We start from the raw sequence: 21,203 nt of genomic DNA on the forward strand, positions 1-21,203 counted from the left end.
ATGGATGCGCCTCCAGTTGGTTCATGTATCTCTATTAAGGGGGAACTTATCCCATCAATAAGGGAGCTATCCCACCCAAAGAGGGGGATGATCCCATTGATAGTGGACCTGAATAACCTCTTTACAGCACTATAAATAAAGACATTGAGCCAGAGGGAGAAGAGGTTGGAGCTATACATTTTCTTTGGGTAAATGCTGCAGGATTTAGGTCTTCCATTAGAGCCTTTGTGAGGAGAGATTGTCTTCACTTGATTCTACTTGGGAGAGGGTGAGCTTTGTCAAAGTAGAGGAAAACCCTTGATGGACCCTGGGAGGAACTTGCACAACACCAAGGCCAGGTTGTAAGAGTTTCTTTGTTTCGTTATTAATACAAACTGGTTTATTTTTCTCAATAGCTTGTGTTAATGAGTTATTTCATGTGTTCCTTGGTCTGCATGTTGAATATATGTTTTATTATATGAAATGCAAGTGCTTGGTAATTGTTTGATTGTTTGTGGTTGCAGGAATTGACTTGAAGGAGGAGCTCATCCGGATCGTCAAGAACGGACTTCAACAACAGCGTTTTGGAATAAGGTAAGCCTAAACACTTGTAGTTTTCATGTTGCAAAAGGTGTATTTAGAGAAAGATCACTCCATTTTGTCTTGTTTGTCATTAGAACGTCTTAGACTTCTAGGAAGGTCAGTCGTGTCCGCACCCTTGACAAATTCCGTGTGACAATAAGAATATGTGAGACATCCAAAGAAACGAAGATGTGCCACATGAGGCTCCTCTCTAGTGAAAGCCTTCTCCGGAGTCATATTCCCCAATACTCTGTGAGGACTCTTGTTCTGAACATAAACAGCAGTATTGCAGGCCTCAGCGCACAAAAACAAAGGTACCCCCTAATCATGAATCATCGCTCTAGCAGTCCCAACAATAGCTCTGTTCTTCCTTCCAGACACCTCATTCTGTTGGGGGTTGTAACGAATCGTGAACTCTCTCCTAATGCCCTCCTGTGCACAGAAGTCAGAAAACCCCCAACATTGGTGTACTCTACTCACCACCATTGTCTGACCTCAAGACCCGAACCTTCCTACCTGTCTGCTTTTCCACAAGAGCTTTGAAATCTTTAAAGCAACTGAAGACCTCACCCTTGGTCTTCAGGAAATATATCCAAGTCCTCCGAGAGTAGTCATCAATGAATATAACATAATACTCATAACCACCCAAAGACACATGAGACATATGGCCACTAACATCAGTATGAATTGTAGATCTGTTGTCCCTCACTGGGAATGGGAACTTGGTGTACTTGCCCAAAGCACACCCTTTACAGACCTCATAATGCTCGACACTGAAATCAGGAACTCCAGTAGTGATCTCCCTCAATACTCTCAAAGCTCCATGATGCATATGGGTCATACTCTGGTTCCATAACTCGCACAAGTCTCTACTGTTGGTGGTTCTAGTGTGAGTGCTACCAAATGTGCTACCCACCAACGCTCCTACCGACTAAAAACTGAACTTGTATAGTTTCCCAGAGTGGACTCCAATCACTTTGGCCGAAGTGATGGAAGATCCCCTGGGATGCATCAATACCTACCCTCCTGAGAAAGTGATGTCAAACCCCTTCTCCTCCATACTAGACACTGAAATCAAGTTCTTCCTCATCCTCGAAACAAACAAAACATCCATGACCTTCAGAGGAGGCAAAGACTCCCTCTCAAAGGTCACAGTCCCCATACCAACATCTCTCACAGTGCAGTCATCTCCTAGTACAATCTCAATATCAAGTGCCCTCTCTGCAAGCTCTGAAAATAACTCACGTGCACCTGTCATATGGCAGTAAGCCCGGTTGTCTATGTACCACATGTCGGATGAAGTGCTCCTACTAGATGTAGAAGTAGTAAATGCAAAGTCCTGGTCAAGCTGTGAAGCAAAATGCTCCACCACTGCTGAAGCTACAATACCCTTCTTCCCCTTGTTCTTCCTCTCAGGACATGTAGCAACATAGTGTCCCATCTTCTGACATGCCCAACATTTGACTTTGGACATCTCTGTATCTTTCTTCTTCTTCTTCTTCTCCATTCCCTTAGCCCCATCTGATGAGGCCCCTTTCTTGGTCTTCCCTTTGTTCTTACCCCTAGCTGTCAAGGCTACATCCTCCTCATCTGTTATCTTCACCCCACCATGCTAGTCTTTTGTATCTCATGCTGCACACAATCATCCCAAAATTTGTCCCAATTGGGAAGATTCTCCCTAGAGGTAACAGCATCTCCAAAGACCTCCCAAGACTTGGGAAGTCCCGTTACAGCTATCTTGACTAACTCTGTGGGTGCAACTGCCTCACCAATAGCAGTCAAATCATCACTTCCCTGTTTGACCCTGCTAAGATAATGAACTACACTTTCAGCGTTTGTCATCCTAATGTTCTTCAATTGTTCTTTGGGTACCATCTTCCTGCTCTCATTGGTACTCTGATAGAGAGTGGTTAGAGTTGTCCACATCTGATATGCATGTGTTTCTTCTCACCTGAGGAACCACGTGATCCTTCAGATTGTCCATCAAAATCCTTTTTGCCTTTGCATTAATTTTTGTGAATTCAACAAGTTTATCTGCAACAGTAGGAGGTACAACCACTTGTCGCACTATGTCCCAAACTGTTGCCTCCTCAAACACTGTCTGAATTTTGTCCTTCCAAACGGCATAGTTGGATATCCCATCTAGTGTGTCCTCTATCCTTAAGAACATGACCACGACTGTTGTCCAAAATTTACAAAACCAAGAAAATGGAGAAATGAACTTTTCAGCACACCTTGTTGTCCCAAAAGTTTAGTCTGTGTGAAATTTCACCTTGCTGTCCCAAAATATCAGTTTGTTGTCCAAACTAAGTTTGTTGTCCAAAATTTCAGTTTGTTGTTCCCATCTATTGTCTACTATTCAAACTGCAATTTTAAGCCTATAGCTCTGATACCATGTTGAAATTTGATGACTAAAAAAAAGTTTCCTGCAATCCGAACCCGGTTTTAATTTCACCTTATCACTCCCATTCAGTTAAATGCCATTTCCCATAAACATACATTCAACATATAAAATTCTGGAAATGAAATTTTCAGATTAAAACACATGGGACAATCAACACATGCTGAAAATAAATATGGACATAACCAGACCCGCAACATGCATAAAAATACACACAGATTTTTGGTCAACTTAGACCCAGGCAAAACCCCTTCAATCTTCTCCTGGGAAAACCTGTTAGAGAGCTCTTCAAATTTATTTATCTTTCAAGTTTAGGAAAAATACATTTGCAGATAAAACAAAACAGCAAAATACAACTTATCTCTTCAGCACAAAACTCCTTGAAAATCGTGCCCAGTTTGCCTCTATTTTCGTGCCACTTGAAGCTGAAAATATGTATTGTACGGATACGACTATACAGACTCTATTGTACAGACTCCGTATGGATTGTACAGATTTTCGTACTGTTGTACAGACTGTATGGATTTTTTTCATAATTAAAAAATAAAAATAAAAACATTCAAAAACTTCTCTCAAACTGTAAAGACCGTAAACAGATGCAAAAAAATAGTAAGGGATTTATATCATGAACTTGTAAAAAATTTCCTAAAATCTGACAAAATCAATTAACAAAACTGCTGAGGTACCTACCTGCGCCCCTGCAGTTGAAGATGCCTATAGCTTCGCTACTACAGTTACCAAAAGACCCAATCCACCCAGCCAAATTGAGCAGAACCTGGCTGCTCAATCCAGTAAGCTTCTTAACAGAAGCCGACTGTTCCCCTCTGCCCAGAACCTCGGAACAACTCAAGCTCTTCCTGTGGATGGTTTCCATATATGATGTTCCTCCTCCTTCCCATTTCTTCCTCCTGTTTTTTTCCTCCTCTGCCCAAATCACTGTCCCATGGTTTTATCCTGTTGTTTGGCGGTGGCCACTCTTCCCTCTGCAGCCCACCACTCATCCTATTGGTGACACGCTCCTCCCTTACACATTCTTCCCTTATCTCATTTAAGGTCGTGAATGTATATGTTTATGTTTTGAAATCATATGATATTTTTATTAAATATTCTTTTAATATAACCTTTATATCGTATATACCACATTATGATTTAATATATCATTTAAACATTATAAACATTATATTTAATATATCACATTGTTTTATTATATATTTGTTTTAATATAACATTATAACTTTATACTTGGAGCCCCTTTTAATTAGTTTCTTATATATTTTTTAAAATTTATTTTAAAAATTTATTAATATAATTTTTATCAATAATCTGGAATATATAATTTATATAGTCCTCTTTTAAGATTTACCCATACATTAAGCAATATTGATGAATGAGTAGAACCTCTATTCAAAGAAGTGTCATGGTATTTAGCACTTATAATTAATTTAGTATAAAATACTAGTGCGGTGTACGCGACACATGCATATGTAGCTATCATATGCATGTACCGTATGCCTACTATTATTCTTGCATTCTTTATATTTATAGATGGGTCGTTACACGAACGGCGTGCAGCACACAGCATTCAATGATGTTCATATTGTTCATTCTATTGTCTTCTATGCTTTGATCTCCATGCCCAGATATCACTCCTTCAACTTGCTGCAACAAATTTCTCCTTCAGAGCTTTTCTCCAACTCTCAGCCTCATTTCTCTAATCTGCTCATGAAAAATGAATGCAAACTCTCTTTTCTTTTCCCCCTTTTGTTTCCCTAAATGACTTTTCGGCAACCCTAAGATCTAATGGCTCAGATTCATTTAAATCAAGGGATGAGAATAAATGTGCATTTAATTCTCACTTTCTATTTTTTAACTCACCCATTAAATAAAGTACCCACATTGTCCTTTATGTCTAAAGTCACTTTTCACTTTATAACTTAACATTGACTTTACCACTTAGAAAGTCACTTTCACTTTATAAAGTCACACTTAGGAAAAGAATTATTTTGGACCCTAGGTAGAGACTAACCCATGGGAACCCACTTGTCCAAGGTACATTAAAAATCAACACCACCAATATATTTAATGACTATTGTTTCGCATCAATTAATCTTTATGGTTTTTCTCACAACTCGGATACTTGTCAAGCAACTGAGGCACTTCAACCTTTGTTGATGGTTTGTCAAGCCTTCACTATCTTGGCATGCCTACCGAATATGATCAAATCCATTTTCCCTCACAAGATTCTCATCCTAACCCTTTGCTTCTAGTTGAAAATTCATCTTCTCAAAGATTGTGGGGTTTTCAAGAGGATTGCTTTGAATTTCATGATCCAACATATGATTGCCTAGAAGTATCCTACTTAGCAAGCCCTTTTGCTAATAACAAGTTTTGGTATTTTGTAATGCTTGCTAAGAAGAATAACACAAATGATGGTGCATTCACGAGAAGTTTTCGAGCTTTATCTATTTATAATTTTCATCGAGAAGGGAAGATCACAAGTTAGGTGGAAGTAGTGACTATGACACATTTTTTTGCTGACAGACAAGACCTTCAATTTTCTGTGCAAGTTATTCAAGCTCTTATCTTTTCCTTTGCACATTGTTTTATATTTGTTTTAATTGCTCGTATCTTTGTGGATGCAGGTCGGAAGCAGCTACGGTGGTTACATTGGAAATTTCATTATACGTAACCCTGACCTTCTAGTTGGTTAGTTTAGGAGTAGGTCTAGCTACATATTAGTTTACCTACATGTTCATCCTACACTCATTTTCTGTAGTCTGTTTTGTGTTTTCTGATGTTTGTCTTGCACTCTGTTTTCGATCTAGCCTCCTTTTGATTTGTCATTTTGGTTTTGTTTTCTTGTTATGTCTTGTCTTTTCTTTTGTGTTTTGTTAAATAAGATTTCACATGAAAGATGTTCCCTTTGGCTCAAAAGACAATGTGGCAAATCAAAAAGGGTTTTGTGACAATGTAACATTTGGCTAACTCTCAAACCTTCTTCTCCGTCTTGGTTATACCCTTTGGTCAAAGATTTTCTAACGGAAGATATGATCCTTGCGTGAGGAAAGCTCTGTGTTGAACCATCATTGGTTATAGTGAAGTTCTAGTGCTTTTACGATTTTCTACGTTATATTTTTATAAAGAATAAAATAATAAGAATTAATTAAAAAATCCTTGAAATTCAGTCATTTCAACATTCAATGCACCTCAGTCAAGCCTCAAGGGTTAGCTCAATTAGTCAAGTTCCCATAGTTAAAGCACCTCGCTATTGAGATGTCACGAGGTCAATTCTCCTCGACTTTCTCAAGATTAGGCTCCATTAATGAGCTAGAGGGATATGATCCCTTTGGGTGGATCTGCCCAAAATAATGCTTCTGTGTATGTAGCGGTCACTAATCCTCGGAGGCCATGAACCACATCTAAAAATACACCTCATTCATGTACGTGATGAGATTACTGGATGAGTTAAGCCCTATGCATCTTGTAGGATGTTTTACTATTCATCAACTACTTCATTTTCCATGCCAAATTTTCCATTTTCTAAGCAACCAAACAAAACAAACACATGCAGTTTTCATTCCTTGAGTCCTTGGCCTCTTGATCGCCCCTTGACAGAAAGCCAACAACTAGCCCCTCATTTTCACTACATGTAGTCAGCGTTCCATGGAGACGTGTCCCCCAGGGTCAGGGCGTGCACCCCTCGCACCCCAGGGACACAGGAGGATGTCTGGGGAAACGTTTTCCCACGTCTCCCCAAAGGGAAACGTTTTCCCACGTCCCTCTTTTGGGGAGACGTGGGGAGACACAAGGGGGAAGTTTCCCCAGTGTGGGGGGCGCGACTCCCTAAAAGGGGTATGGCTAGGCATCCCCTCTCAAAATGGGCTATGCGTCCTCCCTTAAATTTGCTTGTAAACAATGATTTATGAGAGGGGAAACCTAGTATTTGACCATATTGCCTACTAATGTTATGCAATTCATGGTAATGTTAAGTTCTTTTACTAAAAGTTATTAGAATATTCCTATTTAGTATTTAATACTCAGTCTTTTAGATGTTGCTATTTATTTCTTTTAAGCAGTTTCTTAGACGAAACTGAGTGTTTCCATATTATACATAGAAACCTGATGTTTCTATTATTGTAAATATCTCTGTATTATCATTGAGCTGTTTGCTCATTTTCAATTAATTCATTCAACATTCTTTTATGGTATCAGAGCGAGGTTAAGAGATTTCTTGAACAGTTATTTTCTCTGCATCTTAATCTCTTGAGTCCTTTCTAAGGTCGAGCCCTCTGTAAGCCAGGTAGCCTTCACTGGGTCTTAGCCTCGGCTTTGCTCGCTGTGATAAAAGCTTACAGTCGTCCATCTCGATACAGAAATGGATTCTTCTCCTGCATGATCATTTTTTCTGAGGAATTAAATTTGTGGCGGTGACCGTTTCGTGGGAGTGGGATTTGTTGTTTTTGGCTGGCCAGTTTGCTTGAAATCGTGAATTAAAACTGGACGGCTTTCCGGCTCAGAATTGTGAAATCGCTTTGAAATTAAAATCCGACATTTCGAATCCGCCTATTTCTTCGGCAAAGGTGACCCAGTCTATTTGTTTTTTTTTTAGAACCCTTGTCATCTCATCGTGGCTCTCGTATTTTCTATTTGTCTCATCGTGATACGTCATTTTGCCATTGAAGACCGATAATTAATCACTGTATTCAATCTACGTATTTGAGCTTCGGGTTTCTGTGGATTAATACTGGATCCGTGTCCAAACTTGAATGCTAAAATATTCCGAGCTTGAGCTTGGCGTTTCTGTGGATTAATTACTATGAAGCAGGGATCGGGATATGAAAGGAGTCTGTAAGTTTTTCAGAGTAATCGCTGGAAATTTGTGATATTCGTCGTTCATCTTTCGTCCTATCAAGGCTTTCTGACGTGGCATGGAAACGTCGAAACTCTTTATGTCCCGTGAATGACCTTGCATATTTTATCGGGCCGGAAAAATAATTTCTTGGCAGGCTTTGATTCGAAACAGCACAGAAGCTCCCGCTGGCTCATTGGGAATCAAACTCGAAATTGATTGTAGACGTTCGATTATATTTTCACGAATCTTGTGCAATCTTTTGGCAGAGACGTGAAGCCTTGACGGCATTCAACGGCTCACGTAGGTTAACTGTATTTAATCTACGTATTTGTTTTACGTATTTGGGAAGTCTGCCGGCAGTTTTTCCAATTAGATGATCGCTCCAATCTATTGAATACAACCGTATCATATACAAGTCAGCGTGGTATCAGCGTAGTCAGCGGATTAAAAGAAGGGTACAGTTTCAGCAGTATTGCAATTTTTTAGACTGGGGAGCTATATTTTTGCTGGGTAAATATTTTTTTCTTTCTAGCAGAACAAAGTCTGTTTTGATTTACACCAGGATAAGCAGGCAGCTACATTTTTTTTGTGTCAGACTTCTGTATTTTCTTTGGGAAAATGGCCACACTCACCAATCTGATGTTAGAAGGAAATCAACGCTTTAATGGCAGCAACTATAACATTTGGAAACAAAGAATGTTGACCATTTTTTAATACAGGCGTCTTGATCAGCGCATTTTGGGCAAAGAGCTTCGTCCCGGTACAGCTGGTACCGATCAAGATAAATTTGATGATCGAAATCGAGAGGCTGTTATGCTTCTCAAGCTCTCTGTCGCTGATGATCAGTTACCACAGATTCCTTCTGGCAAGACAGCTGCCGAAATCTGGCAACAGTTGAAAGAACTGCACGAGACAACTGACAAAAGCAGAGCTTTTTTTCTCAAAAATCAGTTGTTCTCCATCATGATGGACGAACATATGTCTTTACAGGAACATCTCAACAAAATTAAAGACATTCGAGATCAGCTCGAAGCCATTGGTCGGACCATGGAGGAAGAAGATATGGTAGTCATTACTTTGAAAAGTCTACCGAAATCTTATGAACACTTCATCGAAACACTCAACATTACCACCACAAATGTTGATCTGAAGTTTCCAAATTTATGTACCAAACTTCTGCAGCAGGATCGGTGGAAACAGCAGTTTGGTAGTAGTGCTTCATCAGTGTCCTCGGAAAATGCATTTGCTGCAAAACATCAGTCCTCTCAGTCCTTTCAGCAGAAAGGCTCTTCTCAGTCTTTTGATCCTGCTAGGAAGAAAAGTGTGCAGTGTAATTACTGTCATAGGTTCGGTCACATGAAGAAAGATTGCCGACAGAGGATTGCTTCTGAACAGAAGAAACAGGGAGGGCCACATCAGACAGCAAATGTTGCAGAGCATTCCGAGCAGACAGAGCCTGCCTTTTACGCCTTAATGGCTAAAAGGTCTTCAGATCATGTTCTTTCCTCTGCATGGTACATTGATTCTGGTGCATCACGCCATTTCTCTCACAGGCGTGACTGGTTTTTTGACTTCTCACCTTTCAGTGATTTTGTGGTTTTTGGCGGAGGTGAGAAGTACACAGTAGCTGGCAGAGGTACAGTTCAAATTCAGTCTGGTGGACGCACACTCATATTTCTGAATGTATACTATGTTCCTGGTATGGAAATTAATCTGCTATCTGTCAGCCAGATTATGAGGAATTCTCCTCAACTTGATGTTGTGTTCAGTGCACACAAGTGCTCCATCATTGACAGGGAGACCAGTCTAACAGTTGCTGTTGGCCTAGAGGACCATGGTCTATACAAGCTACTTGATACCGGTGACTCTCCAGAAGTGGCTCTAGCAGCACGTGTCTCTCCCATCAGCACTCTATGGCATCAGCGATATGGGCATCTAAATATGCAGTATCTCTCTCAGCTCTCTCGGGAGGGATTTGTGTCAGGATTACCTGATATTCAGACTCAACAGTTGGGGGTATGCAGCGCCTGTCAAGCGGGAAAGCAACATCGGTCTTCATTCAAAGATGGAGAATCTTGGCGCGCATCTAAGGTACTTCAGTTACTTCATGCTGATATTTGTGGTCGTATGAATACAGCTTCTATTACTGCTTGCAAATATTTTTTACTTATTGTAGATGACTTCAGTAGAAAGATGTGGGTGTATTTTCTAAAAAATAAATCTGATTCTCTTAGTACCTTTCAGAAGTTTAAAACCTTAGTTGAAAAAGAATCTGGTTGTAATATCATGACCCTTAGGACCGACAATGGGGGGGAATTTTGTTCCTCAGCTTTTGCCAACTTCTGTGATAGTCATGGCATTAAACGTCAATTAACCACCCCTTACACTCCCCAGCAGAACAGTGTTGTCGAGCGTCGCAACCACACGGTTGTTGAAATGGCTCGTTCCATGTTACAACACAGGAGTGTTCCAAACAGATTTTGGGCTGAAGCAGTATTTACTGTTGTTTACCTTCTTAACCGATCACCCACTCAGGCTGTTACAGGGAAGACTCCTGAAGAGGTTTGGTCTGGCCGTAAGCCTAAGATCAGTCATCTCAAAGTATTTGGCTCAGTTGCATATGTTTGGATTCCAGCTGCTAAGCGCTCTAAATTGGATTCCAAAAGTCAAAAACTCATGATGACAGGGTACAGTGATCATCATAAGGCCTATAGGCTGATAGATATAGCCACTGGTCGTCTTACCTTCAGTCGGGATGTAGTATTTGATGAAGACAGAGGATTCTTTCAGTCTTCTTTTTCTGAGCAGTGTTCTAAGGATCAGCCTCACAGTGTTCGTCTTCCGGTCGGTCCACCTGATGGGAGGGATGATGTAGCATCAGTATTTGATACTACTCTATCTGAGCTTCCTCCAGAAAATAACCCTCCTCTTGCGGCCCCTATTGCTCTTGAGTCTTCTCCACCTCCTCCTGATATTGGTTCCTCTACTCCTGATATTGGTTCTTCTACTCTTCGGCCTAAATGGTGGGCTAAAACCATTGGTGATCTCCGGGATGATGAGCTCCTTGAAGGTAGAACTTCTAGACATAAGAACATACAACAGTCTACTGTCAATTTTGCTCTTATGGCTAACTTACACAGTATTTTTGAGCCTCAAACCTATTCAGAGGCTAAGGGTACATCTGAGTGGGAACAGGCTATGGAAGCCGAATTCCAGAGTCTTCAGAAGAATCACACATGGACACTTTCTGATCTTCCTGCAGAAAAAAAGCCCATAGGCTGCAAATGGGTGTATAAAGTGAAATACAAAGCTGATGGAACCATAGACAAGTATAAATCTCGGCTTGTGGCTCGAGGGTTCTCACAGAAGGAAGGCATAGACTATGAGGAGACTTTTGCTCCTACAGCCAAGATGAGTACCATAAGGCTTGTCCTTGCCCTAGCAGCTCAGTTCAATTGGAAAGTTCATCAGATGGATTTAAAAAGTGCTTTCCTAAATGGTGATCTCCAAGAAGAAGTCTACATGACGCAGCCTCCAGGATTCAAGGTTGCTGGTCAAGAACAGAAAGTGTGTCGGTTAGCTAAAGCAATCTATGGATTGAAACAAGCTCCTCGGGCTTGGTACATGAAAATTGATCAGTACCTGACAGATCAGGGTTTTCAGCGGAGCCCTTCTGATGCAAACCTGTACATCAAGCATACTGGTGATGATATCTTGTTTGTGGTTGTCTATGTGGATGATCTTATCATTACTGGCAGCTCTGCACATTTGATCCATGGGATCAAACAAGATTTATGCAGAACTTTTGAGATGACAGAATTGGGACTTCTTCATTACTGTCTGGGGGTTGAAGTTTGGCAGACTGAAAATCAGATCTTTCTCTCTCAGTCCAAGTATGCCAAAAATCTTGTGGACAGGTTCAGAATGCAGGATTGCAAACCGGCCACGACTCCTATGGAACCAGGGCTCAAGCTTTCAGCTCAGTCATCATCTCCCCTTGTGGATGAAACTTTATTCAGGCAATTAGTGGGCAGTCTCATCTATCTTACTGCTACCAGACCTGACATCAGTTTTGCAGTAAGCTACATTTCTCGCTTCATGTCCGCTCCTAAAGCTGATCATTGGCAAGCAGCAAAGCGTGTGCTACGATATGTGCGTGGCACTTCTGATTATGGCCTCCTATACACTCGAAGTTCCGATCCTATACTCAGTGGTTACACTGATTCTGACTGGGCCGGTTCGGTTGATGACCGTAAATCTACAGCTGAGTATGTGTTTAATCTAGGATCCGGTGCTGTTACTTGGAATAGTAAGAAGCAACAGGCAATGGCTCTCTCCTCAACAGAAGCAGAGTATCGGGGAGCAGTTAAGGCATCCTGTGAGGCAGTTTGGCTTCGACGTATGCTGGCAGATATGCATGTTTCCCAGACAGGGCCTACTTCTTTGTTTTGTGATAATCAGGGAGTGCTCAAACTTGCCAAGAATCCAGTCTTTCATGAACGAACAAAGCATGTGGAAACTCATTGCCACTACATTCGCCAGCTTGTTGAAGACGGCTCAGTTCAGTTGCAATATGTTCCCACAACAGAGCAGCCCGCCGACATCTTCACCAAGCCTCTTGGTCCTGATAAATTTGTAAAATTCAGAGGGTCTATTGGTGTTGTAAATAGATTGAGTATTAAGGGAGGGTATTAGAATATTCCTATTTAGTATTTGATACTCAGTCTTTTAGATGTTGCTATTTATTTCTTTTAAGCAGTTTCTTAGACGAAACTGAGTGTTTCCATATTATACATAGAAACCTGATGTTTCTATTATTGTAAATATCTTTGTATTATCATTGAGCTGTTTGCTCATTTTCAATTAATTCATTCAACATTCTTTTAAAAGTGACATTCTCCTTTATCTTTCATTTTCATCCTTTTACTTCAATTTTTAACATTACCATGAAATGACTCAGGATGTTTGAGAGTGGTTCCGACCTCATTGGATTTCATATGGAGAAAGTAGAATTTTAGATCTCACTCAAAATCCAGCATACTTAACAATTTTTTAGGAATTCAGGATTTGATGGGTTGGAGTGTCTCCATTGCATTTTGTCATGTACAAGGGTATGGAATTAATATTTAATCAAGAGCACCAAGCCCTCTGTGTACTTCAGAGTGACTGTTAGACTCATCACTCCATTGTTTTTGAATTTTAGTTATGTCAAAATTTACTATTCCAATCTTCAGATTTCAGTATCTATTACAGTCTATTTTGCTTACTACTAAGTAGATTCTAGAATGATGAATTTAATTTTTAAATCAATGTAGATTCTAGAATGGTCAATAATGAATGATGAATATGGATTAGAGTATTTCATTATTGAATCTCATGGTCTATGGATGAATCATGTATGTATTAGTAAGGATGATGAGTATGAATCAATGTATTTCCCCTACGTCTGCCCGCCCCCTCCTAAATTTCCCTAAAATTTGAGGGTACTTCCACACGTCCGCCTTGTGCGTCTCCCCACACTTGGAGACTTGGTGGAACATTGCATATAGTCCTCGGCAATTTTCTTTATGGTAGTCAGCTTGGACCCACTTTTAGCATTGCAATTGAATTAAATGATAATCTTGGGATCGAAATACCAAAGCAGTTGTTCTCATCCCCGACTAGATCCTTCAAAGTATTACAAATGATAATAGGTGCATACATCAATTAACACGCAATTGTCATCTAGTTTTTCTCTTTCAATCCAAATATGAGTCCACCAATAATCCAATATTCTTCCTTTGGGGAGCATTCCTACAAAGCTACATGTTACACGATAAATGCACATGTTATTCCAATAAAATGATATCACATCCCATTAAACCTTCATAGGCCCTAGTGTTTGAACTTCAATGTTGTTGAGGCAAAATCTGCTCCGAGGATTCAATGTTATGTGAAGTTAAAAATTGTAAGAATAAATCTGAAAAGGGAAAGAGAAAACTACCAATATTTACAACAAAATCTTAGTGATCTCTAATCCTGGCGAACCAGTCAACTATAAATAGTAGCATTCATGTCTAATACTGCCAATTATAAGGTGGGTCACGACCTGGATTTCCAATTAAAAGTCCAAAGGTTGATACAAGAATAGTAACATGTTGCAATGTTTTGAGGAACATTTATCTGGTCTTTCTACCTCTTTTCCAAATAGTCATGACTGTATCAGAATTAATAATTTAATATTATTGTTATTATTTTGCTCAAGTATATTCATCATATATATGCCTCATTTGTTTATTTTACATAAACAGATTCCTCCAAACAGGCACTGAAATCTCCAATGCTTATAGCATAATAGCATGATAGTTGATATTCCAATGCTCATAGCATAATAGCATGATAGTTGATATTCATTATTTTAAAAACTTCAGAAAGTTCTCAATAACTTGAAATGATAAGACCTGTTGTAATCTTTCTCAACATGTGAAAGTAGAAGCACAAGGGTTTTCCCTGTCAGTTGCAAAAGTCTCATCAAAAGGAAAAATTGTGTAGGGAGGGCGACGATCAAATGCTCTGCATGCAAACCAACATAGTAAACAATGGTAAATGGATGGATGAAGTCGGGTGGGTGTGGGCATGGGAGCAGACACCACGAGGGTAAATGATTCTAAAACTATAAGTGTGTTAGTGTGGCAATTGTCATTTCTAAAGAAGAAAGGTATTGAGTTGATGTTGCATTACGTATGGGTGTAGCTGCTTGGAGGACAGAACCACCCATGCAACTCTGACAATAAGCCTAGCACCTGAATCAATAATTTCATTGCTTAAATGTCAACACTCAAGGAATTAATCAGATGAAACCTAAAAAATTTACACCAACAAAATTTAAACGCTCAAGGATCAAACAAGCTGCATGCAAACTAGAATAGTAAACAATGGTAAATGAATGGGTGAAGTCGGGTGCAGGTGTGGGCACAGGAGCAGACACCACAAGGGTAAAAGGTTCTACAACTATAGGTGTGGGAGAGTGGCAATTGTTCTTCTAAAGAAGAAAGGTATTGAGTTGAGGTTGCATTACATATGGGTGTAGCTGCTTGAAGGACAGAACCACCCACGCAACTCTGACAATAGGCCTAGCACCTGAATCAATAATTTCATTGCTTAAATGTCAACACTCAAGGCATTAATCAGACAAATCCTAAAAAATTTACACCAACAAAATTCGAGGTACTTTGTCAAATGAGAGAAGGGTATCTATTATTTAAGATATGATTTCCATTTCAGAGAACTGTCATCTTCTACCCCAATATATATGTTTCTTGTAACATTAGCATCTGTTAAGAGAGGTGAATCCCGATAGCAGCAGGTGCATAACTAACCCATGAGGCATATAAAGTTCAGATCTCAACAAGATGAACAAATCCAACTGTTTTTCACAACTGTAAAGAAAAATAAGTAACATTTTTATCAATTACTAGAATAAATATCAGGGGTGAGAGCCAAAAATGCAAACCTGCCCAACTCCAGCAATAAGAAAGCGCCCAGACCGTGCAAAAGTAAGTGAATTGATAAATCCAGTCTGTTTTCCACAAACCAAAATATGCAATCCTTTTTTTAGCAAATAACAAGCCAAGAACAGAAATGTTTGCTGATTTTTTGAAATAAGAATTACACTAAAAGCAAAAAAAACACCAAAATATCAAAAATATATCTTATAAAATTATGTGTCACTCAAAATCAAATAAACATAGAAAAAAACATTAGTGTACACAAAAATAAAAATTTATCAAAGAGACATGCAAAAGTCTCACAAACATGATAACGTCATCCTGAGTTTAAAGTCTATCTCAATTTAAAATGAAAATTTGAAAATCTAGAACATCAAAACCTGCTTCAAAATCATGTCTTGTGCCAACATCATCATCTAATGCATGACCAGTGTTAATAAATTATATCATCACTAAAATGATATAAAACTATATTTTCCTCAATGATCAACCTGTGGTTTCTGACTGGTGAATGCTTCTTCAGAAGTCTTGTCTTCCAAAATTCGATGAGGACTTCTTTTCACAATGTAAACAGCCGTCCTAGCTACTTCTCCCCACAAGAACAATAGTACATCTTGATCATGTATCATTGCCCTCCATAAACTCTTCAATAGATATGTCCTTAATTTCAGCTACTCCATTCTGTTGAGGATTATAGGGAACTATTAGCTCCCTCTTAATCCCAGCTTAATTACAGAAGGAAATGAGTTCCTTAGAGGTGTACTCTCCTCCATTATCTAATCTCAGGATCTTAATTATTTTCCTTGTCTAGTTCTCTACTCCAGCTTTGAATTCTTGGAACATTCTGAAAACTTCATCTTTTGACTTCATAAGATAGATCGAAGTATTGCGAGAGAAGTCATCGATAAAGGATACATAGTATAGCCTTCAAGAGATTTCATTGGCATAGGACCACACACATTGAAGTGGACTAGATCCAAAATCTCTTTGGACCTATGTTCACTGCTTGGAAAGGATTTCTTAACATTCTTTCCGAGATCACATCCCTTACACACACCTTTATGATCCTTCTGCAAATCTGGTACACCTAAAACAATCCACTTCAAAGCTGGCAGGGCTCTATAATGAAGGTGTGCATATCCCCTATGTCATAGCTCACTAGGATTAACATCATTATGCACTAAAGCTTGGGAAGGTTGCTCCAAGAGTTTATACAACCTTCCTTCACGAATCCCACTAACCCTAGCTTATACTAGAGCCCTTGTCCCACAAGGAATTTCCCATCAATGAAGGCTACTCTATCTCCTCTATCTTCTAAACATCAAATTGAAACCAAATTCTTTTTCAAACCTGAAACATAGATTATGTTGCTCAAGTGAACACTTTCACCTGTTCCCAGCTCAATGGATGTTGTCCCAATTCCTTTGACTACATAGTTGTTGTTCTTGTCTCCAAGCTCCACCTTTTGAGTCAATCTTCTTTCCATCAAACTTGTAAGATAATCACGCTCCCCCTTCATATGTCTTGGAGCTCCACTATCAATCAGCCATATGTTGTTGCCATCCGCAAGAGATCCTGCAAGTGTGGAATAATAGCAGTGGTCTTTATCTCCTTCAACTTTGGGTCTCTTGGAATGTTCTTCAAACTCTGTCGTGGTAGCATGATGATTCCATCTTCTCTTCCTATCATTGAATCTTTCAATACATTTGGCTTTAAAGTGACCAAATTTGTTGCAACGGAAACATTGAATTTGTGACATATCTTTCTTCCTTTGAGGATTAGGTCTTCTATCAAAATCCCTTTTCTTCTTCTGAAAACTGGACTTCTTTCTTCCTCAACTTTCTTGGAACAAGTTGCATAGGCTTGAGAATCTTCTTCTTCCTTTGGCTTTCTTTCCCTAGACAAAAGTCTTGGCTCTTTCTGGGAACAAGAAGCCCATAGTTCTTCCAAACTTGGAACTTCCTTTCCGCTGCTTATACATGCTGCAAACGAAACCCATAAATGTGGTAGTCCATTAAGAGTTGAAGGCACAAGTTCTTTGTCAGAGACAATTTCATCATTAGCTTGTATTTGATCTCTTAGTTGAGAAATCCTCACAAAGTATGAAGCCATTGTATCGTTCCTTGTCATTCTTATATCATGAAGCTCATTTCTCAAACTCATAAGTTGGCCAATATTATTGATAATATACAAATCATTTAGGGCATCATACATCTTCTTTGAAGTGTTAAGATTTGGAATGTATGGAATTAGATGATCCTTGATGGAGTCCACAATAATGCTCATGGCAGTGATGTCTGTTGAAAAGTGTAACTAGGTTCGGTCTTCATAATGACATGTAATTGTGACTTTTGTAAACAATGTAATGAAGAAAATAAAATTATTTTTGTAAGCCTTGCTGTTGGTCAAGGTTGTCATTGATGTCAATATGGCATTCTTTGAGATGGCAAATATTCTTGTGATGTGTGATGTTGCCCTATCCTCATCCTAGAAGAAATTCCTATGCATATGTCACTTAAGTCAATATGAGGTCAATCAATTAATGGAGTCAACCCTAGGGCATTTTATAATGATGTTATTTACCTTGTATGTCATAGCATAATATTATACATTGATGATTCCCTAGCCCTTATCCATATGATGACAAGCCCTCCTTGATTGATGCTTATAGTGCCCTAACCTTTAATGAAATAAGGATGCCTACCTTAATGGAGAACTCAAGTGAAAGAAGCCTTAAACTCTGTCCTTGACATAAAATCCTAAAGGGTGCGTAAATGAAATAATGATGACAGTTTCACAAATATTATTTTATTTATGATCAAATGACCTTACCTAAGGATGAAATTGACATCATCTTGTAGAGGATATTTTTCCCTTTCTAGCGAGCTATTATACGCCTCCTAACTCCTTCTAGATTGTGAGAAATTAAATTTATAAGTTGGAAAAATAATTATTTGCCTAGCCGACCTAAGCCAACTTGTGTAGGCTCAACATGTCGTCCAAGAGACATGTCTCTTCGTCAAATGAAAAAACAGTATAAATAAGGATTCGGACACTTCATTTTCATGATAAAATTCGGTGAAAAAAACAAAGAAGCAACACAGAAATAAGACAGGAGGCCGAGGAGGGCAGAGAAGACATTGTTGTTTGGGCAAATTTTTTTTTTTGTTTTCTGTGATTGATTGTTGAGCTAACCAGAGCTACAGCAAACCCATGACAAGTGTGTGTGGACAGCATTGCAGAGTTTCAGAATTTCTGGCATCTATACTTTGAAACTGTGACAGGGACAGTCTTATCAAGCTCGAACTAGGTTCTGTGGAAGAAGTGTACACTATCATGCAGCTCAGACTTATAAACAGAACCTCAGATCCGTGATACTTTGAAACCTGTGATCACAAGCACCTTCAGACCATGTGATAGCCACCAGTGGAGAGGTAGTTGAACTGTGATAACCTCCAACCAGTAAACAGTCACCTGGGAAATTCGGTTGAAGGCTCAGGATTGTGCAACAGGCTTGGATCTACAGCTGTGACAGTCACCTGTGACAGCCACCTCAGATCTGCACCTGTGGACAAGGAGCTCGAACATTGCAGAGGCTTGGAACAGTGAGTGTTAGCATTGCAGAGGCTCGGACTCACTTGTAAGTAGACAAAATCTCAAGAGTTTGGACCTGTTTCAAGCATAAACTTCAGACCTGTTGTAAGCATAAACTTCAGACCCTGTTGCAAGTATAATCTGTAGACCTGTAGGTAACCAGAGCTCAGACCTTGTAACTTTTGGATAGAGCACATTTCAGACCTTTGGACAGAACAGACCTTGGACTTTTGGAGCAGCAGACCTGTGGCACTGTGATCCTTGATCTGTGACATAGACCTGTGACTGAATTTTGGAATAACAACACAGATCAGAGGCATTTTGGTCTATATTTGGAGCACTAATGGAGGCAAGTTTGGTGTACTGAAGTCTATACCTTGGAGCATCCCTAAAGATATCTTGCAAGGACATCCTTTGAATTAGTTTTCGAAGATAACCATTTGAAGCCTTTATGAAGCAGACTTTGACCAGACCTTGAGGTGTCCTTGAAGTAATTTTAGAATAGACATTGAAGAATTGTTGAAGAGATTTTGGGCTATCTTTTCTTGGAGCACCCCTGAAGCTACATTGGATTATTGAAGACATCTGAAGACAGTTGTAGAAGTTGATCTTGGAGGCACCCTTGAGATCATGATGTGCTGAAGTCATCATGAGGTGACTTTGGAGAGTTTGTTTGGGTGACATGAAGAGCTGTGGTGACACCTTCTGAAAAGACAAAAGTTGTCATTGATGAGCTCACTGCCTTGGAGATCGTTTGAGCACAGTGCTGAAGGTGAAGAGATTGGTAGGGCTCATGGCAGATGATATTGGGAGGTGAAGAGATTGGTAGGGCTCATTGCAGATGATATTGGGAGCCGTGAAGAACTAGTAATCTTATATTGATGAATTGAAGCTGTGGGTTGGAGCCCTAGAGGATAGGTGTCCTCAAGAAGACCAGGTTGGTGCTTGTACCAGAGATAGGGTTGGAGCCCTAGATGTTGGAGCCTCAAAGTAACAAGATCGAAGTCTTGGAGGATAGGGTTGGAGCCCTAGAGGATCGGAGTCCTCAAGAAACCAGGTCGGAGCCTGAACCAGATATAGAGTTGGTGCCTCAAAATTCACAAGGTTGGAGGAAGGTGTTCCTCACCACACCCATCTTGTCTCTGAAGTAGACATGCTTGCCCCGTGGTAAGTCTTTGGTAAGGATATCTGCAACCTGCTCATCAGTGGAAATATACTCAAGCTTCACAGCTCCCTTCTGAACATAGTCTCTGATGAAATGATATCTGATCCCGATATGCTTTGACCTGTCACGAAATACTGGATTCTCCGTGAGTTTAATGCAACTCTGATTATCACAGTAAATCACTGAAGGTCTCAACAGCTGACCAAATAAGCCAAACAACATCTTGCGAAGCCAGATAGCCTCACAACTAGCTACACTGGCTGCCATATACTTTGCTTCCGCTGAACTCAGCGCTACTGACTACTACTTCCGGCTGAACCATGACACTACTGCTGAACCCAACCCAAAACAGCACCCTGAAGTGCTCTTCCTATCAGAAGCACAACCTGCCCAATCAGAATCAGTGTATCCTGCCAATCTCACTCCATCTCCCTGCCTGTAGTCCAGACCATAATCCACTATCCCCTGCAAGTACCGCAAAATGTGTTTTGCAGCCACCCAGTGAACCTTCCTAGGCGCACACATAAATTGACTCATCGTGTTGACTGCAAAACAGATATCTGGTCTAGTGTTGACCAAATACATCAAGGAACCAATCAGCTGCCTGTACAATGTGGGATCCACCAACTCGGAATCCGAAGCATGAAGTTTCTTCCATTTGGTGATCATCGGTGTCGACATGGGTCTACAATCCTCCATGTGGAATCTGCTAAGGATGTCCACAATATACTTCCCCTGCCCCAGGAAGAAATGCCCCTCCTCCTGCCACACCTCCAAGCCCAAAAAGTAATGCATCAAGCTGATGTCCTTCATCTCAAACTCCGTCGCAAGATCTCTCTTGCAGTGCTCTATGAGTCTCTCTGCACCTGTAAGGACCAAGTCATCCACATACAGCACCAGAATGAGAGGCTCCTCACCAATCACAATAAAGTAAAGGTTCGGATCTGCCTCACTCTTTGTGAAACCCATCCCCTGCAAATATGTATCTATCCTGGAGTACCAAGCTCTGGGAGCTTGCTTCAAGCCATAAAGGGCCTTCTTCAGTCTGCACACATGGGACTCCTTCCCATGCACCTCAAGACCCTGTGGCTGCTCAATGTACACCTCCTCCTGTATGAAGCCATTGAGAAATGTAGTCTTCAC

At 40.0% G+C, this 21,203-nt stretch overlaps 1 protein-coding gene across 2 annotated transcripts in view; it reads right to left on the bottom strand.

Annotated features, from left to right (window-relative positions):
• LOC149227460 (U3 snoRNP-associated protein-like EMB2271) overlaps nucleotides 1-21,203 on the bottom strand; it is a 209,421-nt gene that overhangs the window by 59,563 nt on the left and 128,655 nt on the right. The window contains exon 6 of one of the 2 annotated variants that reach the window (XM_089377796.1): nucleotides 15,307-15,372. The exons of the other annotated variant lie outside the window; for it this stretch is intronic. Coding sequence (XP_089233922.1) covers nucleotides 15,307-15,372 — 66 coding nt within the window. The remainder of the gene's footprint in view (nucleotides 1-15,306; nucleotides 15,373-21,203) is intronic. 2 annotated transcript variants of the gene reach the window in all.

This window comes from Pinus tabuliformis, chromosome J (assembly GCF_031772625.1).
Source record: "Pinus tabuliformis cultivar Carrire ecotype Pingquan chromosome J, CPIR1, whole genome shotgun sequence".
In the NCBI taxonomy this organism is placed as follows: domain Eukaryota; kingdom Viridiplantae; phylum Streptophyta; class Pinopsida; order Pinales; family Pinaceae; genus Pinus; species Pinus tabuliformis.